Below are 21,806 nucleotides of genomic sequence, written 5' to 3'. Positions count from 1 at the left end.
AGTGCTAATTATGAGTACATATGTTTTGCTTTAAAACTATTTTGCTCACTTGTTAATGACAGAAGATTGACTCAGTTTTCAACTGATAAGAACCAATAGAAATGTTAGACATTGGTATTAAAAATATCAGTTTTAATCATTCTTTCTGCAGAGAATATTTAACTTCACTTTCAGAAAAATCAACGTTACCTTGCACATTTTAAATTTTGAATGTATGTATGTTTTATCCTATCCAAGGCCATGATCCTACAAACATTATATCATATGTGTAACTTTGCTCACCCGAATAGTCCTATAATTTTCAATGGGACTGTCCATGAGAGTATAGTTAAATGTGCGTTTAAGTGTTTTCAGGGTGGGGACAACTGTACTGGATGTTCTCATTCATATAAATGTCCAATCCTTTCCCCTCCCCCAGATATCCAGCTAAGGTTTCTGCCTCCATTGTATCTTGTGTGTTCTGTAGGTTAACTGCATTGTGCATGTATGGGGAGTGTTTCTTTTTTGACCAGTTGAGGATGTTTTGCTTTTCAATTTCATTATGTAATATATTTTACAAGAGGGTGAATAGCCTAATTTACCTCACATGCTAGATTTCATTGATGCCCCATATTATTTCCACTCTAGATAATCTCTCAAGTTTTTCAATCATAGAGAAAACCATAACTATTCTGCTAGAATATAATTATTCTTTCTCACATAGGCCTCAGGTCTGGAAAACTTGGGGAGCAATGTGAAGCTGTTGTCCGTTTTCCCAGGCTCTTTCAGAAATATCCATTCCCCATTCTCATTAATTCTGCATTCCTAAAACTGGCTGATGTTTTTAGAGTTGGGTAAGTAAAATTGATCATATTGCAATGTTTCACATCTCTGATTCTCAAGTAGTACATTATTTCCTCTGATCCCTGTTCCCTCTGAAGCCTAGATAATCTTCCTGCTTTCCTACTTCACAGCTGCTCTCCTGTCTAAGGAGATTTGGATGGACTCTGTTTGGAGCCAGCTGGCATGATCCTTAGGGCTTTGGAGGGGCAATGAACAATTGAAGGCATTGTCATTCTGTCCTTCTAAGTAGAGCCCTGCAAATCCACGGATATCTGCTTTATATCCATAGTCACATACACATCTGTGGATGTGGATACCCATCTGCAACTTTTTTTTTTTTTTTTTTTTTTTTGTTGCAAATACAGATTTTTTGTATCTAGAATACAGCAAATGTGCAGAAATCCATTTTCTATCCATGGGCATTTAGGATATTAAGAGATGGGTAATTTGCTAATTGTGTAGTCGATGATAAATTTTTATCAACTACACGATTAGTCGATAAGGGAAGAAGCAGTTAGTCTTGTCTTTTGCTGGGTCCAGGAGCTACCCCCACTGAGGCTTTGCAGTTTAAATGCAGTAGGAGCTGGGCAGGCAGGCAGCCCAGTGTCTTCTACATTTAAATTGCAGATCCTCAGCAGGGGTAGGTCCCCGGACTAGGGATGTAAGCAACTACTTGAGCAGTTGACTACCCCATGAGCATAGACTCAGTCTCTGTATCAGAGGCAGCAAGTGGTGAGGAGGTAAGCAGGAGCCAGTGCTGAAGGGAGCTGTCTTTAAAAACCAGGTCCCCCCTAGCACCATCTCTGCTGTGCATAGGGTATGGGCAGGGGAGGCACAGCTGCAGTGGTCCTGGCACAAGTCAGGACTGCTCAGTCCCGCTGGGAGCCACCCACGCTGCTGCTCTTCAGAGCACCTCCTCATATTAACTAATCGTGTAGTTGATACAAATATCGACTACACAATTGTCGAATACCCGTTCCTTAACATCCTTATCCTGGGCCCGGCTCACACCACATCCAGGAGCTACTCGTGCTGTGGTTCTGCAGGTTAAATGTAGTAAGAGCTGGGCTGCCTGTCTGCCTGACTCTCCAAAGCAATCCGGGATAGTGATGTTAAAGACAATTGACTATCCCATAAGCAAATGCTTATGGGATAGTCAGTCAGCTAGTTGTGCCCCCCTCCTCCCCCCGCCTTGCTGCCTCTGATGGGGGAGGGGGAAGAGACGGTACAGTAAAACTCCTGATGGTTCGGCACTCCTTATGGTCTGGCACCATCAGGAACCCGGAAGTGCTCCGGGCAGCCAGACCATTGGAGCTGCTCTGTCCCCAGCTTCCCCGATTCAGCCGCTGCTAAAACTGGCTAGTGGCTGACGCCAGGAAGCCCGAGGCAGAGCTGCTCTGCCCTGGCTTCCTGGAATCAGCCCCTGATCAGTTTCAGCAGCAGCTGACTTGAGTACATCTGGGACAGAGAAGCTGGGGTGCTGCCGGGTTGGTCCCAGCAGTGCCGAGGTGCGGCGCTGCGGGGACCAACCCAGCAGCGCCCCAGCTGCTCTGTCCCAGGCATCCCGATTCAGCTGCTGTTGAAACTGACCAGCAGCTGACTTGGGGACACCTGGGATAGAGCAGCTGGGGGACTGCTGAGTTGGTCCAGTAGCGCCGCTCCTTGTTGCTGTGGGACCAACCCGGCAGCCCCCCAGCTGCTCTGCCCCAGGCGTCCTGATTCAGCCGCTGCTGAAACTGACCAGCGGCTGACTCCAGGAAGCCCGGGGCATAGCAGAGCTGCTCTGTCCCAGGCATCCCCAAGAGCAGCTGGGGTGATGCCGGGTTGGTCTCGCCGCGCCAAGGGTTGGCGCTACCAGACCAGCACAGCAGCACTCCAGCTGCTCTGCCGCAGGCGTCCCCGATTCAGCCACTGCTGAAACTGACCATCAGCGGCTGAATCGGGGACGCCTGGGGCAGAGCTGGACTATCGGAGGGGGGGGGCTATGAGGGGTCTAGGGTGGCATCCCCCCACCTCAGGCCCTTCATAGTCGTCCCCCCCACCCCCCTTCCGATAGTCCGGCATATCTGATAATCCAGCACCCCCTGGGTCCTAAAGGTGCCGGATTATCGGAAGCTTACTGTACTTGAAAGTGGCAGTGCCGCACAGCTGAGCCCCGTATCAGCTGTGCGGCGCTGCCACTTTGAAATGCCAAGGCAGCATTCAAAGGGGCAGCAATGCACAGCTGAGCAGGGGATCAGCTGTGTGGGGCTGCCCCTTTGAACGCCACTCGGCACTGCATGCGTGGAGCCCAGGGTCAGCGGAGGAGTCACCAGCTGATCCCAGCTCCGGGTGGCATTTCAAAAGCTGGCACCCACATGCCGCCCATAGTCAGTGGGACTGCCCATATGGAGCACATGGAGTTCCGCATTCCTCCTTTGAAATGGACAAGCCCAATGGGGGCTCTTGTCCCTTTCAAAGGAGGAATGCGAAAGTGCCTATCGACTAGTCGAGGAGTCAATTAACTGCTAGTTAACATCTATAATCTGAGACTGGGCTGGGCTGCCTGCCAGGCCAGAGCAGCCCCTGGCTGTAGTGGCCTGGGTTGGCAATGGACAGAAGCTGCTCCAGCAGCAGTTTCTGTCCACAGGGGTCCTAACTCAATGAAGGATGGATGGGCACGTGGAGAAGGTATTAGAAGGAATCTGCTTTTAAGATGGCTCCCTCCAGCACTGGCTCCTGCTTCTCTCCCTGCTCCCCCCTACTTTGCTGCCTCTGGTTAGTTGACTACTTGCTTAATATCCAGTGGGACTTTGTGGATGCCAGTGCAAATATCTGCGGCTCATTTTTGCTGCTACAGATACAGATCCAAATTTTGTATTCATGCAGGGCTCTTTTAATGCTTTGTCTACAGTGAGAATTTGCCCCAGATACAACTATTGTTGCAATGTAAATGCACTGTGGCAAATCACAAATGTCAAGAGGATTAGAGGTTTTGGGTAAAAGATTAAAACATACCAGTTCTCAGTTTGTGATATAAATGAATAAAGCCTAATCTGTAGCTGTTCTGAATGAGAAGTTGCCATTGAAGTATGCAATAGAGAGCAGCCGCTCTCTATCTTCTAAATATTGTATATTGACTTGGTTATTGGGATATTGATGATATAAATCATTTATGTGCGCCCGCCGAAGAATTTGGGCCAGCCCTGCCCCGGGCGCATGGTACATGCGCTGTGCTGGCCCCGGGCGCATGGCACATGGGCGGCCCCTGTCCCGGGGTCGTGGCACATGCTGGTGCCGGCCCCGGGTGCATGGGCGGCCCCTGCGCGGGCGTGCGGTACATGTGCGGCCCTGCCCCCGGACGCCTGGCAGCCCCAAAAGATTGGGGACCACTGATATAAATTATTGGTCTGTTATAACAGGAGACTGGAAGGAAACTCAAGTGGCTTATCTTGAGACAAACACTTAAGGATTGTTAAACAGATATGTCATTGCGAACAAGGTTTACGCACATCAGCTATCAGAAGGGCTATACAGTTCGAAAAAGTACACTCTCTTGAGAGGGGAGAATGATTTGGTGAGGACACAGGTGTTGGGGATCACGGTGGGATATCTGAAGGAGCTAGACCTGCCTACATCATTATTGCAGAATGGTAGGGCTTTGGTGGGATAGACATGTATAGAGAATTGGTTTTGGAATCATTTTTCTCTAAATTCTTTGTTTCTACTGCTAAAATTATTTTTTAAAAGAATGTTGAGGTAATTACATGCGCCACTGCTAATCGCATCTTACCCAGCAGGACTAAATCCAGCATTGGGGAATTGATAGGCTGAGACCCAGCCTCCAATACCCTATGTGTGAGTGGAACAGTTGCAGAATTCCAGCCCTGGATAGATATGAACATGAGGTTGGAGGTGCACTCAAGATCACAAAGGGGTAGACGGGTAGCCCTGTACTTGTGACTGTGTCAGACAGTATGTTCTGAGTGCTGAGGAGATGTAGGATTCATTCATTATGTGTGCATGTATATGGTATATAGGTCCTTCTGACATCTGTGTCTGCTCAGATCTCATTTCAGTACTCAAACTCCCAATATATTTAGCCTCAAGACTGCCATTAATTTCAGTAGGAAGAAGATTGGGTCCCAAATTTATGCTGATTCTAGTATAAAAAGTAATGTTTTGTAGTGATCTCTAAATTTAATTTAATTTAAATCAGTTAGCATTTTTGTGAATTTACATTACACACAAGTGTATATATAATTATTACTTATTTTCCAATAGAAATAACTTTTTGAGGCTGTGTGTCTTGAAAGTTACTCAGCAGAGTGAAAAGCATTTAGAGAAGATCCTGAATGTGGATGAGTTTGTGAAAAGAGTTTTCTCTGTAATTCATAGCAATGATCCAGTTGCTCGAGCAATCACACTCAGGTATGTCTTTCTAATTTAAAACCACTTATTACAAAGGTTTGTGACAGCTGTTTAATTACAAAGTAAATGTTTATCAATTCTTTGGTGTCTTTTAAAACTGGAATTTAATTCTGCAGCATTAAGAATGAAAAGCAGACAGTTTGCTCTTACCTTTCTTGCACTTTCTTTTGGGTATTTTTAATAGGAGCAAGGTTAACATATTTATGACCAGAATAAGGAGGATAGTAGATATCCAGTTGAGGTGGCGAGAGTTGTGTAGATGTGGTAGAGAGCATAATTGCATCTTATATATGCCACTAGAAGATATAACCAGCATTGCTTGGTCCTTAACTCAATTTTTGGTTTTTGGAAATGAAAATTGAAAATGTACATGAATCATTATAAAAAGAGGAGTCCTATGGTACTTTGGAACCTAACAGATTTATTAGGGCATAAGCTTTCATGGGAAAAACCCACTTCATCAGATGAATAGGAGTGGAAGTTACAGATGCAGGAGTATATATAAGGCTTTAGTAACTTCCACTGCAGTTCATCTGATGAAGTGGGTTTTACCCATGGAAAGCTTATGCTTTAACAAGTCTGTTAGTTTCTAAGGTGCCACAAGACTCCATTTGTTTTTGGAGATACAGACTAGGTATGTTAAATATTGGTTAACTGAATAGTCGATAAACTCATTAATTCTTATAGGTTACTCGACTAGTCCCTGAGGGTGAGGCTGGCAGCCAGTGTGCTCTGGCCCCACTCCTGAGGAGCCCCCACTAGTCTGCGCTACTGCCTCTGTATCAGAGGCAACAGCGTGGGGTACCAGACAGAGGCTGATCCATGAGGAGAGCCAGTTTTAAAAACGGCTCCCCTCGCTGACTGGCTACCTGTTTCCCCACGTTGCTGCCTCTGATACAGAGAGCAGCACGGGGTGGCAGCAGCCTCTGTCCAGGGACAGGAGCTGAGCTCCCATACCTTGTATGAGCCAGGCTGCCTTCCCTCCTGGCTCCTAATACATTTTAAATGCAGAGCTGCAGTAGGAGTAGGTCCCGGACCCAGCAAAAATCAGAACTGAGTTGAGCTGCTGGCCAGCCTGCTAAGAAACTTACTGGCTGATGCACAGCTGATGCTTACATTTTGAAGCATTTGGAAGAGGGGAAAGTGATCAGGAATAGTCAACATGGATTCATTGAAGGGCAAGTCATGCCTGACCAATCTGATAAGCTTCTATGATGAGGTAACTGGCTCTGTGTATATGGGAAAGTCAGTGGATGTGATATACCTTGATTTTAGCAAAGCTTTTGATATGGTCTCCTACAGTATTCTTGCCAGCAAGTTAAGGGAATATGGATTGGATAAATGGATAGAAAGCTGGCTGGACTGTCGGGCCCAACAGATAGTGATCAACGGCTCGATGTCAGGTTGGAAGTTGGTTTCTAGAGGAGTGCCCCAAGGATCTGTTCTTGGACCAGTTTTGTTAGGCATCTTTATTAATGACCCGGATGAGGGGATGGATTGCACCCTCAGCAAGTTTGCAGATGACACTAGGCTAGGGGGAGAGGTAGATATGCTGAAGGGCAGGGATAGGGACCTAGACAAATTAGGGGATTGAGCCAAAAGAAATATGATAAGGTTCAACAAGGACAAGTGTAGAGTCCTGCACTTGGGACGGAAGAATACCAAGCATTGTTCCAGGTTGGAGACCGAATAACTAAGTAGCAGTTTAGCAGATAAGGACCTGGGGATTACAGTGGATAAGAAGCTGGATATGAGTCAACAGTGTGCCCTTGTATCCAAGAAGGCTAATGGCATATTAGGGTGCATTAGGAGGAGCATTGCCAGCAGATCTAGAGAAGTGATTATTCCCCTTTATTTGGCTCTGGTGAGGCCACATCTGGAGTATTGTGTCCAGTTCTGGGCTCCCCACTATAGAAAGGATGTGGACGCATTGGAGAAGGTCCAGTGGAGAATGACCAAAATGATTAGGGGGCTGGAGCACATGACCTATGAGGAGAGACTGAAGGATCTGGATTTGTTTAGTCTGCGAAAGAGAAGAGTGAGAGGGGATTTGATAGCAGCCTTCAACTTCCTGAAGGGAGGTTCCAAAGAGAATGGAGAAAGGCTGTTCACAGTAGTGACGAATGGCAGAACAAGGAGCAATGGTCTCAAATTATCGTGGGAGAGGTCTAGGTTGGCTATTAGGAAAAACTGTTTCAGTAGGAGGATGGTAAAGCACTGGAATGGGTTACCTCTAGGGATGGAGATTCCATCCCATCCTTAGATTTTTAAATCTCAGTTGACTTAGTTGGGATTGGTCTTGCATTGGGCAGTGGGCTGGACTTGATGACCTCCTGAGGTCTCTTCCAGCTCTATGATTCTATAAAATGCATGAAGTCTATAGGGTTAACTGATATGCTTTTGCTTGTTAATTGACTGTACTATTACATCCCTAATACAGACTAACACAGCTACCCTTCCGATGGTACATTTAAATCATTGCTTGGGGGTGGAGATGAGCAGTTCAGTGTGCAGGCTGCTCTGGGAAGAGAACTACCCCAACCATCTCTCACTGCAGCAGCTTAGGGTGAGGTGAGAAGTGCATGTCCATGGCTGCTGCAGCTCCAGCAGGCACAGCTCAGGGAGTGGGTGCATGTGCCCCGGCTGGGGCAGGTCCAAGTTCATCTACCTCCCTTTGTTCTCCAGCCACAATGGGGAATGCCGCGGACAATGCAGTTTCCCTTCACTCTCTGACGGAAGAGAACAGTCAGCAATGTCCCTGTACAAGTTGGAGAGGATGAACGTCAGCATCTGTGGGGGGAGCAATGGGGCTTGGGTAGTCCCTACAGGGAGTTGAGGGGTGTCTTTTCTATATGATTTTATGAGATATATTCCATTTTCTTGGCACAACCAAATTGTTAACTTATTTTAAGTTATAAGAGGGACCTCTTACCATTTAGAAACTCCAGACAAACTCTCTCAAATATATAGTAGATATTGATAGGTTGTATGTACAAGTAACTTGACTTGTGTTTTATGCCTTCTAAAGTGTGTTTTATTAACATACATTTGTTATAGTGGGATCACAAACTGTTCATAAATTTCCAAAACTGGAATAATTTGTTGACTTGTACAAAAATTAAGCTTTGTGTATCCGACTTCTTGTTTTCACCATTTATATTGATCATTTCAGATTTTTTGTTTCAAGGGCTGTCAAGCTTTTAAAAAAATTAATCGCTTGTGCTGCCCCTTTGATATGCTGCAACAGCATTTCAAAGGGGCAACACTGTGGAAGCCCAGGATCAGCTGGAGTCCTCAGCTGATCCTGGGCTCAGTGCAGCTGCCTCTTGGAAATTTTTTTAATGTTTTAATCCTGCCCTGCATTAATTGCTGGTGTTAACGCAGATTAATTGACAGACCTAACTTTTTTTCCTTACCTCCACCTTTGAAACTTTCTGCTCGCGTGAACTTGAGGACAATACCCTGCATTCTATAGCATACAAGGTGTAAACTCCTGACTTCTAGGAAAGACCATAAAGAATGCACAGTCAAAATTTTCTGTAACTTTAATAATATTAGAGATAATAGGTTGCATTCACCCAAACCATCATGGGGTAAATTGCACCTCCATGGCTGCTAGGGATGTTAACAGATTATGGGTGAAGCTTTAGCCCCGCTGGGCCCCACACAGGGCTTTCACGTCACAACCCATGCGCTTACAGGCCAGAGTGGCCTGACTGGAGCCGTTCCTGCCCAGATTGGCTGGAGTATCGCCTCCCCACCCATCCCTGTTTAGCTAACCAGTTAACTGATTTAATTAAATACGATTTTACATCCCTACTAGGCAGCTTGAGTGCTCTGCCTGGGGTGGGCAGTTCCACCCCACTCTGAAAGAGGACATGTGGTGACAGTGCTGTGTTCTCCCTTAAATTTCCTGGAACTTTAATTGAGCCCCGTGGATAGAGGCTTCTAAGTTGATCACATCCCTGCCCTTTTGAGATTGTCCTTCATTATCGGTGGGAATAGGTCAATGGAAGGATGATAGGAGTTACTATAAAGAACTTTCTGGGTGTCTGGCTGATGAGTCTTGCCCACATGCTCAGGGTTTAGCTGATCGCCATATTTGGGGTCGGGAAGGAATTTTCCTCCAGGGTAGATTGGCAGAGGCCCTGGAGGTTTTTCGCCTTCCTCTGTAGCATGGGGTACAGATCACAGCTAGAGGATTCTCTGCATCTTGGGGTCTTCAAAGTATTTGAAGGCTTCAATATCTGTGATATAGGTGAGAGGATTATTCTGGGAGGGGTGGGAGAGATTCTGTGGTCTGCACTGTGCAGGGGGTCAGACTAGATGATCATAATGGTCCCTTCTGAACTTAGAGTCAATGAGTCCTGTTATCCTACAGAATTTCATACACAGCTGTTGGTAACTTCCCCTTGGTTCCCAAAATCTAGGCAAGCTGTAAATCTGTGCAAATATCTTTTTTCTGTTGCTGATAGCTCAGTTACATTGCTTCTTTACACTGAATTGCTTAAGCAACTTTATGACTGTCTTTAATCCCTTTACACTATCCAGAACGGCACTACCTGTTTTTTTGTGATGCCTGGTTATTATTAAGTTTCGTAACACTGATAAATATAATCTTAACTGTACCTTTCACTTTCAAAGTCATTTATATAAAATATGAGCAAAAATCAAGGCAAACAAGTTAAACAACTTTTTCATGCTATCCTGTACTTTGCTCAATGCTTCCCTTTGTTTAAAATTGCTACTAGAAGCAGTATTAAAAACAGGGATGTTAAAGCAGCTTTTATCAATTTCTGAAGTTCATCTTCTCTTCTGTATTTTGAGATTCTTCCTGAGACTATAGGTCGGTGCCACAGTGTCTGAAAAGCACTTTATTTAAATCAGATAAAAAACATGCCCACAGTTTTTTTTGTTTTTTTTTATTGTCATAATATTTCTTTGGTGGATCTGATCAGATTCACTATGCATCTTCCCCTTTTTTGTGACTCCTTGCTGACTGACATCAAGAGAGCAGGATTGATGGCCTCTACAGCCCCTGTGGCAAGGTATAGGAGTGTGACTCTTCCTCCCCCTGAAGAGGCGGGGCCTCGGGATGGGGCTGCTGGGAGGAAGCCCATGTCTTTCTGCCTGCCCCAAGCGGCTATAGCAGTGGTGGTGACTGGGAGCTCTGGCCCCCAGGCAACCACCCCTTTTGCTTACCCCACTCCCAATTGGTGTATTGAATAATTTAAGAGGAACTAGAGAGCAGCACCAAATTTGCATATAAATTCAGTTCACAAAGTATATCTGTAATATGCAGCATGATAAATTAATTAAAATTGCTTGCTAGTTCAGTGATTAAAATCCACAGTTGGCTAGTTTTGTCCTCAGTAAGCAGTTGTAAGCAGAAGGAAGGCATAGACAGTTTTGTGAATAGGTAGGAAGCTTTTGGTTGTATATTATGTCTTGTCTGTTATCTTTCTTAAAGGAATTACTGCAGACCTAATTTCCATCTTCATAGTTAATTTTAACTGCAGTCACATTTCCTTCGACAATGAATATCTGCTTTCTGATTCTGCTGTGATTTATTTCTGCAGGATGTTAGGGAGTATGGCATCCATAATCCCAGAAAGGAAGAATGCACATCACAGTATTCGCCAAAGCCTGGATTCCCATGATAATGTTGAAGTTGAAGCTGCTATATTTGCTGCTGCTAACTTTTCTGCACAGTCAAAGTAAGTTGTAAATTCTTCCATACTCTTATTGTTTGTAATTTGGAAAATGGAAGTTCTATCAGTACAGTGAGACTCCTCACTGACTTGCAATTAATTTGGGATCACTTTCTGCAGTACTTACCATGCCATATATGGAAAGGTACAAAAGACATGTGTGCTGTTTATAATGTACAGCATGAATGCTGCAGGAAGTTTGAAACCATATATAAAAATGCACCCACAAGGGACATTTGAATCTCTTTGACATTTGTTTACATTTTTTTAAAGCTGTGAGGGAAAATTTTAAGGAATATCGTGGGGAATAAAACTTAAGAACATGTCGAATTAAAAAAATACACTTTATTTTAACCGTAAAAAAAAAAAAAAATCCTTAAAATGTTTGCAATTGAAAGGGATTCTAGGAGAATTCTTTTTCCATTTGTTGCCTTTGTACTTTAGACAGTGGGGTTTTTTTTATTTTTTATTTTTCTCCTTAGTAATCAGTTACCTTTGTTTTTTAGAGTTCTTTTGAGGTGAAACTAAAGGTTTAAAAAAAATCTTCAGAAAAGGACATGAGATTATAAAATGGCAAAAATTGGCAAGGGGATTCCATAGCAGATAGTGTCTGAAACTACTTTAAACTTTATCTTTTTAATTGGACTGTTTTAGGTTGATGATGTTTCTCTAAATTTCCTACAATTTACTCTTAAAATGTTTAAAAAATATCATGAAAGTGAGTTAATCTGGCAATTACAATTGTGTTTTTAAGTTACAAAAATTCAGTGGACTATATTTTAAGAAGGTTGTCAATTATTTTTCCAACCTGAACTGACATTTTTGCATTTCCTTTGATTGCTAATGGTGAATATGTTGTGGGGTTTATTAAAAGAATCCCCAAAACCTTCTTGTGCAATTTTAAGAGGAAAATGTTCTGTAACCCTTTTTTTACCAAAGGGTCATTACCTTTTTTTTTTTTTTAAACAAAATCTGAGTCAGTTTTCACCTTTCTGGCATCTGCTCTATGGGTATGTCTAGACTATAGGGTTTTTTTCGGGGGGGGGGGTGACCTTTTTTAAAATACTTTACCTGTGTCTAGATGGCCACCATGTTCTGTCAACAGTAAATTGAAAGAACACGGCAGTTTTGTCGATGCCGGTAAACCTCGCTCGCATCCAGGTGGCCAGTATAGGGCTTCATGAGCCACGGTATCAGTGGATAGGCCACATCAGCCACTATGCACACTGGCATCTGCACGTCCCCGAGTGTGAGGTGCTGCTGTGGGAAAAAATGTTCCTGCCTGCAACCTGCGGTACAGGTGAGAGTTGAGGAATATGCGGGCATCATGTGCCCGCCCCAACCACCCAACGCAAATGTCGATAAAATGTCCTCGGTGGTCAATCAGAGCCTGCAGCACCATGGGATAGTAGCCCTTCCAGTTTATAAATTGGGCTGCTCAGTGGGGCGGGACGCAGATTGGGATGTGTGTCCTATCGAGGGCTCCTTCGCAGTTTGGGAAGCCAAGGGCAGCAAATCTGGCAAGGAAGTTGTCTAGGTCCCCGAGACGGACAAGCCTCTTCAGCAGCAGCTCCACATTGATGGCCCTCACCACCTGCAGCAAGAGACAGACAGACAGAAACCAGGGCGTTAGACAGGTTACCTAAGAGCTTGGGAAGAGAACTCTCCCCCATCCACCCCTCAGGACCTCCCCCGCATCAGCGCAGGGTTGGCCAAGGAGCTGCCTCCAAGTGCCACTCCATCCTCCACTCCCTCTTGTCTTTGCCTGACAGTCCCCCTTTCTCAACCCCCACACTCAGCAGGGCATGTCCCCCAAAAGTGACTTACGTCCATCAAAATGGCCCCGACAGTAGACCTCCCCACGCCAAACTGGTGTCCCACGGAGCGGTAGCTGTCGGGGGTGGCCAGCTTCCAAAGGGCGATTGCGATCCGCTACTGTAGGGGGATGGCAGGCCGCAGATGGGTGTCCTGGTATTCCAGAGCAGGGCTGAGCCAGGCACACAGCTCCTGGAATGTGGCCTTCCTCTTCTGGAAGTTGCGGAGCCACTGGTCATCATCCCAGAGCTCCATGACAAGCCAGTCTCACCAGTCCAAACTCGTCTTGTGCCTCCAAATCTGCCTGTCCCCAAAAAAGTTTGGGGGCAAGGACAGAGCTCCTGTATCCCGGACAGACGTCTGGTCCGGGTCCACATGGGGCAGGAGATTCATGACAGAGTCCTGAAGATGCAGCAGAAGCTGCAGTATGGCAGCATAGGGCTATCAGGCAACTAGAGCAGCTTTGCCTTCTCTCTAGGAGGTAGGCAAGCCAGAAGCAGGAGCAGAGCAACGGCTGTCCAGGGGAATCCCTTTAAGCACATGTCTCTGCAAAGGGCATACAGCAGCTCCAGGAAGTAAAGGCTGCCCCATGCTCTGCCAGATGCAGTTCTGGGTGCCTTTTTTGTTGAAAGAGCATGCAGCAGTCTGGACGCTCTTTTTCAAAAAAGCAGATCGATTTTTTTTCAATCCATGTAATGCAATCTAGATGCTCTTTTTCGAAAGAGGCTTTTTTGTAAACTATGTGTAGTCTAGATGTAGCCTACATGTGCTCGAAACTGCTTTATCCTACGCATTCAGTAATCAATCCTGTTAACCTGTATTTTAAATTATTTGTGTATTGCACCTGAAGTCTTCTATATTTTGTTCCAAGAATACAGACTGGATCAAATAAAAAGTTTTGCTTTTGCTCAAGCAGTTCCCCGCTGGCCCCGTGCTCCCTGCTGCATTTCAAAGTTGCAGCACCTCATGAAGCCCGGAGTCAGCAAGGGAGACGTCAGCTGATCCCGGACTCCGTGCAGCGCTGCTGCTTTGAAATGCCAGGTGCAGCCCAGGTTCCTCAGCTAGCTGCTGGCTGCACGCGGCATTTCAAAGCAGCAGCGCCTTGTGGAGCCCAGAGTCTGGCCCCAGGCTTTATGCGGCATTGCCACTTTGAAGCACACACACCCCTCCCTTCCCTTGCTGCCTCTTTCTGACAGAGGCAGCAAGGAAGGGGAAGCGACTAGTTGACTAGCCTGCTTATTGGATAGTCTACTAGTCCTTCACATCCCTAGAGTTGATGCTGATAAAGCTTGGCAAGAGACCCAGTTCCATAGTTCTACTAAGTGATAGACTTGGTAGAACTGTAATCACAGTTGAAGGTCTAGAAGATTGATGGAAACTATGTAACAAGTGGCTAAATGCAGTATATTTCTGTGATGTTGACTACTAGCAGGAAATTTTAGTCAAGCAAACAAAAATGTCGTTTTGGATTTAGAAAATGACTCTTAAATTTTGAAGTTCACCAGCATGAGTCTGCTTTTTTTTTTTTTTAATTTTAATAGTCCCTCTTAATTTCTTGGATCATTATTAAACCATAAAAGTCACAATTTGCAGTTCATTGAGTTTCAGTTGATGTAGGACATTGTCTTCTCTCTTCACAGGGATTTTGCTGGAGGAATATGTAACAAAATCAGTGAAATGATTCAGGGTATGTGGATTGAATTCTGAGAAGAAAATGAAAAGATTTTAATATTTATTATAGTATTGTTTCTGATAATGTTTAAATGCTACTAGAATCCACTACTACCTCATCCCTACACTTCCCTGAAACACTCCAGTTGCCTGAAGTAAAGTGAGCTAATGTAAATGTCCAAAGCATGTTCTAATGTATTTGATGGTAAACTGAATTTCTGTGTGTGTTGACTGCTCAAGATGCTATGTAATGTGTGGTTTTTATGTTGACTTAGAGTTTCTAAGTTTCTCTTTGCCTCTGTATTATGACAAGGCTGCTCTTTATCCTGAGCCTTTTGCAGTGACCGAAATATTATAAGACTGATCTATTTTCCTTTATAATAATAATAATAGCTAGGGGGGGCTGCACCCCCTGCTTGCTACGCTTGCCACCCCTCTACCCCCGCCCGGCAGCTTTTGCAGCCACAGAGACTTGCTCTTTCAGGAATTGAGTACTACCTCCATCATTTCTAGCAGCTGCTTCCCACCACTGTCCTTCATTTTAACTTTCTTCGCTTTTGTCTCAATGTCATCGGTGTCATTTAGATGTAGTTTTTGAAAAGTTCATTGAAATCTGTTCTGATACCTGAATACATCTTTTCATGTATTAGGCTTAGCTACTCCAGTGGACTTAAAGCTGAAGTTGATCCCCATACTACAGCACATGCACCATGATGCCAGCCTGGCTTCTAGCTCCCGTCAGCTTCTCCAACAGCTGGTAACATCCTATCCTTCCACCAAGATGGTCATTGTTACTCTCCACACCTTTACCTTGCTTGCTGCTTCCTCTTTGGTGGACATACCCAAACAGGTAACATTAATTGCTGTAAAGGTAATCCCTTATTTGAAAGTGCAAAACAACTTAAATAGGTCAGTTCCTTTCTGATGGTGAAAATAGTTAGACCATAGTCTCTGTACTGTCCTGCTATGCCTGCTACCACCCCAGAAACTGCCATTCTTCAAATTTTTTTTTGGCTCTTCAGAAAAAATATTTTGTCTGGTGTGTGTGTTTTTTTTTTTTTTTTTTTTTTTTGCTTCTTCCAAAAAATCTCCTCCTTTTCAAGGGGCAAAAACATTTCACATCCTGCTTCTCTCAAAGATGTTGCTGCTTGTCCATAGGCCTCTGCACCAGCTCCTGCTTCTAACCCTGTTTCCTTCTTTGACTAGTTGGAATCCTCTCCCTCCCCCAAGCTAAGTATCTTATCTGCAGACTAGAAAAATGAATATACACGTAAAATGTTTGTGTGTTAAGAGTCTCAATGGCCCTTAAACCCACTGCTATAAATTACAAGTTGCAACTATAGTGATGCTCTCAGCTTAAAGGAGCAATGTGTTTGGTAATTCTGTGTGCCCAAAAAAGTGATGAGCACACAGTAAATCCATATATAAATGAAATGTGATACAAAGTTAACTCATCCTTATTTTTTAAAAAAAATCATGGAACTCTGGTGGTCCACTCTTACCCATTTGTAGCCGTACTGCATCACAGGATCTACCAGTGACAGTCTTTAGCCTAAGAGAACAATTCTTGTCTGAAATGGCTTTGGTAACTGCTACTCTAGTTCAGCAGTCACTGTTGATATCTATTAAGTACAGGTAACCTGAAACCTGGTGCATTCCATTTTTATGACAACAAGTACACTGCTCTCCCAGCTCATAGGGGTTTAGAAGCATTGCTGTCTGAGCTCTAATCTTTTCTATCCATCTGTAGAATATATTTTCCTATATGCACTGAGGCATGTGTAAATATGCACCACCGGTAAAAACAAAAACTTAGCTGGGGGTGCTCTGCTAATCAGCTGGGCAGCATTTGAGTCTCTCCTGAGTGGCCACACAAGCACACAGCTTACAGGGAACCCTGCTTTGAATAAATATATGCATACAGTTACCTTGTGAACTTTTTAAAAAAAGATTATTTTAACCAATATTTACATTTTTTAAAAATTGCTAATTTAACTATAGAATCCCAGTTAATATTTTAAAATGTTTATTGTTGCAGATTCAACTTTTGCTGCAATACTTGAAAAATGATCCCAGGAAAGCTGTGAAACGACTTGGTATCCAAGATCTAAAGTTATTGGCAAACAAAACCCCACATACCTGGAGCAGACAGAACATTCAGGTTTGCAAAGCAACCCAGCCCTGCCCCCCCAAAGTTTTGCTGCTATTTTTGTTTTTTGGCCCCGGTCAGTTCCTTCCTCCTCCTCCCCCCCCCCCAACAAATTTTTCCTGCTATGGGGTAGGGGGGGGCGGCATGAGGGTTTCTCAGAAATCAAAAAGAGGGCATGATGCCGAAAAGTTTGGGAACCACTGATCTAGTTAGAGGTTAGAATGGGATGTTCTGCTCCCCTCAGATTAAAGAGTTTGGTTCTCTTTCAAGACTGACAAGTTATTTCTCATTTTAAACATACCCACTGCATGTTTTTCCCAATTTTAATCACCCTCGATTGTGCACTAACAGCTGCGTGACAGAGTAGCTTCATTTAGAAAATGCCTTGGCTTTGGCATTGGCTCTGTTAATACATAATTTGAGTTGCCCTCCCATACTCCAGTTAAAATGTTTGACACATTACATTTAAAATACATTTCAAAAGTATAAAATATAATATATATATAAAATTCTTACCTTACTAGCTAGCACAGAAAAGATTATACTGCCAGTGCAGGTGGAAGTTGATGGGGGGGGGGACACACGACTGGGACTTCATGATGCATTTTGCCTAGTTCTTCTCAGCCCATCTGATAGGGGTGAGTGATCAGACATGCGAAGACACAGCTCAAAGCAGAGGTCTCCTATGTAGCTAGATTTATCCGCAGACACAGTTTGAAACACCAGCAGTGGCAGCTTACAAAATTAAGATGGTCAGATGGTTTAAAAAATTGATTTTAATTCATTGCGGTTTTAATCACACTGTTAAATACTAATAGAATACTAATTTAAATATATTTTTACATTTTTTCCACATTTTCAAATATATTGATTTTAATTATATCACAGTGCTCACTTTATATTTTTCATTACAAAATATTTGCACTTTAAAAAGATAAATAATATTTTTCAATTTACGTCACACAAGTACTGTATTCATATTTATTAAAAAATATAATGAACACTAATAGAATACCAGTTGAAATATAACAGTGTGATTAAAACTGCAATTAATCAAGTTAATTTTTTGAGTTAATTGCTAGAGTTGATGGCGATCATTTGACAGCCCTAAGATTAATATGTTCTGTCTTTAACCGAGGTCACAGATAGGGCTGTGATAGGACTGCAAATTCATTAGGGAAAGGAATGCTTGTAACCAATGGGATTGAGACTTTTACAGATTACCATAACATAAATAATAGATGATGCTGATGACCAAGAAAATTCAGTGTTTATTCTCAGCAAGTTTTGAAATTTCTTTATTTTTCACTTGATGATTTTCCTTTTCTATTAAAAAGCACTTTTATAAATGGTGTTGCAGGAGGTGACCCTTGAAAACTCTGTTTACAGACAGTTCTCTTTTAAACAAGAACCATTACAGATTATAATAAGTTGAATACTTTATCTGGGGATATAAAATCCTGGTTTTCAGTTAACTGATTAAATGGTAGGTTGACAGTGAGATCTAGCTTGGGGACTGCTTCAGTAGAGGTGGAGCAGCTCCCAGCTCTGAGGGCTCCCATCCCCACCCCACAATGGGACTGGCTGCTGGGGCTGCTGCTGGCTCCCAAGCCCCCACCAGAGCTACTCCTGTCTATGGTGGGCCAGGGCTTCCTGCAGACAGAGGTTGCTCTGGATGCCAGAGGGTTGCTGCTCGGTTGCCAGAGCAGCCTGTGCCCACGGCAGGTGGGGAGCTGTTCAGGCCCTACCGGTTATGGGTTAACCAGAACCAGTAAGCACTGCTTTAGGACAGTGGCAAGTGAAGAAACATATTTGCAAGATCTGAATTTGGTGTCAGTAGTGATTTTTTTTTCCCCCCCATACAGTTTTACCTGTATTAAAATTAAACTACAAAATGTGTGTTTAAAAAAAAAAAAAAGTTTATGAAGACGGTTAATTTGTAGTATTTCCCCCTCCCCCCTTCCATATTCTCTTCTCTTTGATGTTTAGGCACTCTGTGAATGTGCTCTTCAAACTCCTTATGACAGCTTGAAACTAGGCATGCTTTCTGTTCTTTCCACGCTATCAGGGACCATTGCCATCAAACAGTACTTCAGCATAGCTCCAGGTAAGAAGACTAGATTGTCAGCCAAATTTTAGCACTTTTTTTGTGAGGGTTTGGTAAGTGTTGATAATACTTTACATAGCACCTCTGAAGGATCCTAAAGCACTTCCTGAACCATGAACTTTACCCTAACTGAAGTTCATGCAATCAAGTGTTTTTTATATAATGTAAACATAATCATGGTGTAGTATAGTATAATAGAGCAGATCTCAGACATTCTGTGCCTGGCTTTGGCTTTAATTTGCCATGAGACTTTGGGTTAGTCATTTGTTCCTGTGTCTCAGCTTCTCTGTTCGTAAATGGGGCTATTAATATTTACTTAGCCTATTTTATATAGGCTTAACTTTTTTTATTAGGTGTTTTGAGATGAATAATTCCATAGATGTGCTGGATGCTTGAGAGAGACTGAATAGATGAAGTGCTTATAGTGTCAGTTCTGTGGATATGAGGCTAAACTATTATCCAGGAGAGGCAAAGCCACTGGACAGTTATGTGGGGGTGATGCACATGGGTCTCTCTAAAACCTTTGACTCAACTGTGAGTTCTGATTATAGTGCACATTACACTAAGTAACATGAAAAATGTTTCAGGGAACTCTTAAATGCTCCTGTGTGGTGTTGATTTTTTTATCCCTTATTTCTGAGGCCACACTGCCATATTTGCTGGGAACCCAGCTGCATAGGCCGTGGAGGGAGAGAAGAATAACCAATACATTTCAAAAAACTTGTCAGTGACTTTCATGTATACTGTAATAAAGGTTTGAATTTGGTGCAGAGGTTGAAGTGTTTTCAGTAATCATGAATTTGAATGAAGTCCATGATCACATACCAGCTGCTCTGGGCCTATGGAATTAGACCTGGCTCCACACTCCAAGTACTGTGATCTGTCCCACATGATTGCAGCACCACTCAGTTTGGTGCATCCACTTTTCTCTTAATGGAGACAAAGGGGCTGATATACCAAACCTGTGTATTGTTGCAACCAGGGAGCCAGGCTTATCCCTGTGGGAAAGACCCACTATTGCAGGTAAATGTGGGGTGGACTTGCTCTCCACCCCCAGTCCCAGGCTTCCCACCTTCTGTGATTTATCACATTTTTTGTACCTCTGCTATAAAATGCATTACATTTGTGACAGTCATAGTTTTACTTACGTGTAATGATCCCATGTTAAAATCAGATATTCATGACCCTCTTCCAAATGCTGTGTCCCTTTGGATAGCTTTAACTAATGTTAAGCAGTCTTCAGGTATAAGAGCTACTACCATAGACATCCAACTTGTGTAGCTTACGTGCTTGTGCACTGACAAAGGGTATTCCACATGTAGGGGAAGATACATTTTTAGGATGTGGGGGAGGAATGGGAAATAAAACAAAGTGTCAGCCAAGCAGAATTGGATTTAAAATTATAGGGAAGATCTTGTGACATGATTATAGATTATGTTGTAGCATTGTCCTCCTTTTGTTTCCTTATTTAGGAACAACTGCTACAGCAGCAATATCGTTTGACTTAGTAAAGCTGGCACAGGAATGCTGTTACCATAATAACCGTGGCATTGCTGCTCACGGAGTGAGAGTTCTGACTAATATATCTGCTTCTTGCCAGGAAAAAGGTAACTCTCAAAGTGGATGGTGGACTAATGCAGCTTATGATTGGGTTTTTGTGCACTTTCTTATTGCAGGGAGACCTGCCTTTCCCCTGACTCTCTTGGCTTTCTTTGGAATTGTCCCTACTTAGATTTGTGGTTGGTGGAAAATGCGGATTGATGATAATATTATAAATATTTTAGTGTGTTCTATGAAAGGTCATGAAAACTTTCCCTACTGTTTAATCTCACAATTCCTCTGAAGAGTTTCTGCTTGAAGGGTACTGATCTCCCCTGTAGCAGCCCCTGTACTAATCATTACCAGAGTCTAAAACATTGCCCTTTTCTTCTGGAGAGCTGTTGGTACAAACTCCAGTATACAGTAAAACTCCGATAGTCCGGCATTCAACTGTGCAGCACTCCGGCATCAAAATGCCAAGCGCTCCTGACCAGCTGATTAAAAAGCCTGCCGTCAGCACACGTGCTGGCTGTAACCAGAGGAAGCATAAGGTTGGGGGAGGGGGAAAGGAGTGGGATCATGTTACAGTATGGAGAAGAGCGTTTTGCTTCAGCAAAGGAGAGGGGGAGGAGGATCAGGTTACAGCAGGGAGGAGCTGCCAAGAGGAAAGGGGAGGGGAGAGGGAGGGAGATTGTGTCCTGGTCAGCTGTTAAGCCGTGCAGCTGTACCGGACCTCCTGATTCTCCGTAAAATCTGATAATCCGGCACCACCTACGTCCAAAAGGTGACGGATTATTGGAAGTCTACTGTATATTATTGTCATAGGCTGTGTCCAGACTCAGGGTTTTTTTTGAAAAAAGTAGCCTTTTTTCAAAAAAACTTCACCTGCATCTAGACTGCAGCCGCGTTCTTTCGAAATTAAATCGAAAGAACGCGGCTTTTCTTTTGACGGCGGTAAACCTCATTTCACGAGGAAGAACGCCTTTTTTCGAAAGTGCTCTTTCGAAAAAAGGCGTTCTTGAATGCCAACAGGGCTTTTTAGAAAGAGAGCATCCAGAATCACTCGCTGCTTTCTTTTGAAAAAGCGGCTTGCTTTTTCAAAAGTACTGCTTGCAGTCTAGACGCTCTTTTTCGAAAGAGGCTTTTTCGAAAATACCTTTCGAAAAAGCCTCTTTCGAAAGAGGCTTGCAGTCTAGACATAGCCATAGTGTTCGGTAGTTTTTCCCTATTCCTGTCCTGTGCACATCATAAGATTATAGCCTTAACAAAGTAGTTTCCTAAGACTTGTAAAAGCAGACTTGTTGATCAAAACTGAGGTAATATTACAGAAATGTGGAGAAAAGTTTGCTTATACAGTTGTCAAACCCTCATAATCATGAGCATTAAATTTCCAATAACATGCAAAAATAAGTATAACAGAACTGAATGCGTTGTGTTCCTCTCCCCTAGATCTCCTGGGTTTGGAACAAGATGCTGTCTTTGGCCTTGAGTCTCTCTTAGTTCTTTGTAGCCAAGATGGTAGTCCAGGTGCTCAAGCAACCTTAAAGGTAAAGAGAGTCGTCATCTGTCATTTTTAAATCAT

The 21,806-nt window shown here is 43.4% G+C and overlaps 1 protein-coding gene across 3 annotated transcripts in view; it reads left to right on the top strand.

Annotated features, from left to right (window-relative positions):
- Positions 1-21,806, top strand: part of INTS7 (integrator complex subunit 7) — a 52,888-nt gene that overhangs the window by 3,977 nt on the left and 27,105 nt on the right. The window contains exons 2-10 of one of the 3 annotated variants that reach the window (XM_075925148.1): positions 704-833; positions 5,200-5,232; positions 10,812-10,949; positions 14,399-14,445; positions 15,080-15,279; positions 16,468-16,590; positions 18,568-18,685; positions 20,158-20,292; positions 21,674-21,771. In XM_075925148.1, coding sequence (XP_075781263.1) covers positions 704-833; positions 5,200-5,232; positions 10,812-10,949; positions 14,399-14,445; positions 15,080-15,279; positions 16,468-16,590; positions 18,568-18,685; positions 20,158-20,292; positions 21,674-21,771 — 1,022 coding nt within the window. Of the gene's footprint in view, positions 1-703; positions 834-5,085; positions 5,233-10,811; positions 10,950-14,398; positions 14,446-15,079; positions 15,280-16,467; positions 16,591-18,567; positions 18,686-20,157; positions 20,293-21,673; positions 21,772-21,806 lie in introns of all 3 variants that reach the window. The other 2 variants (XM_006135176.4, XM_006135179.4) reach the window with 2 other exon arrangements.

This window comes from Pelodiscus sinensis, chromosome 3 (genome assembly GCF_049634645.1).
Source record: "Pelodiscus sinensis isolate JC-2024 chromosome 3, ASM4963464v1, whole genome shotgun sequence".
NCBI lineage: Eukaryota > Metazoa > Chordata > Testudines > Trionychidae > Pelodiscus > Pelodiscus sinensis.
Note: the sequence above shows the minus strand (reverse complement) of the source record. Positions and strands in the feature narration are given on the sequence as shown.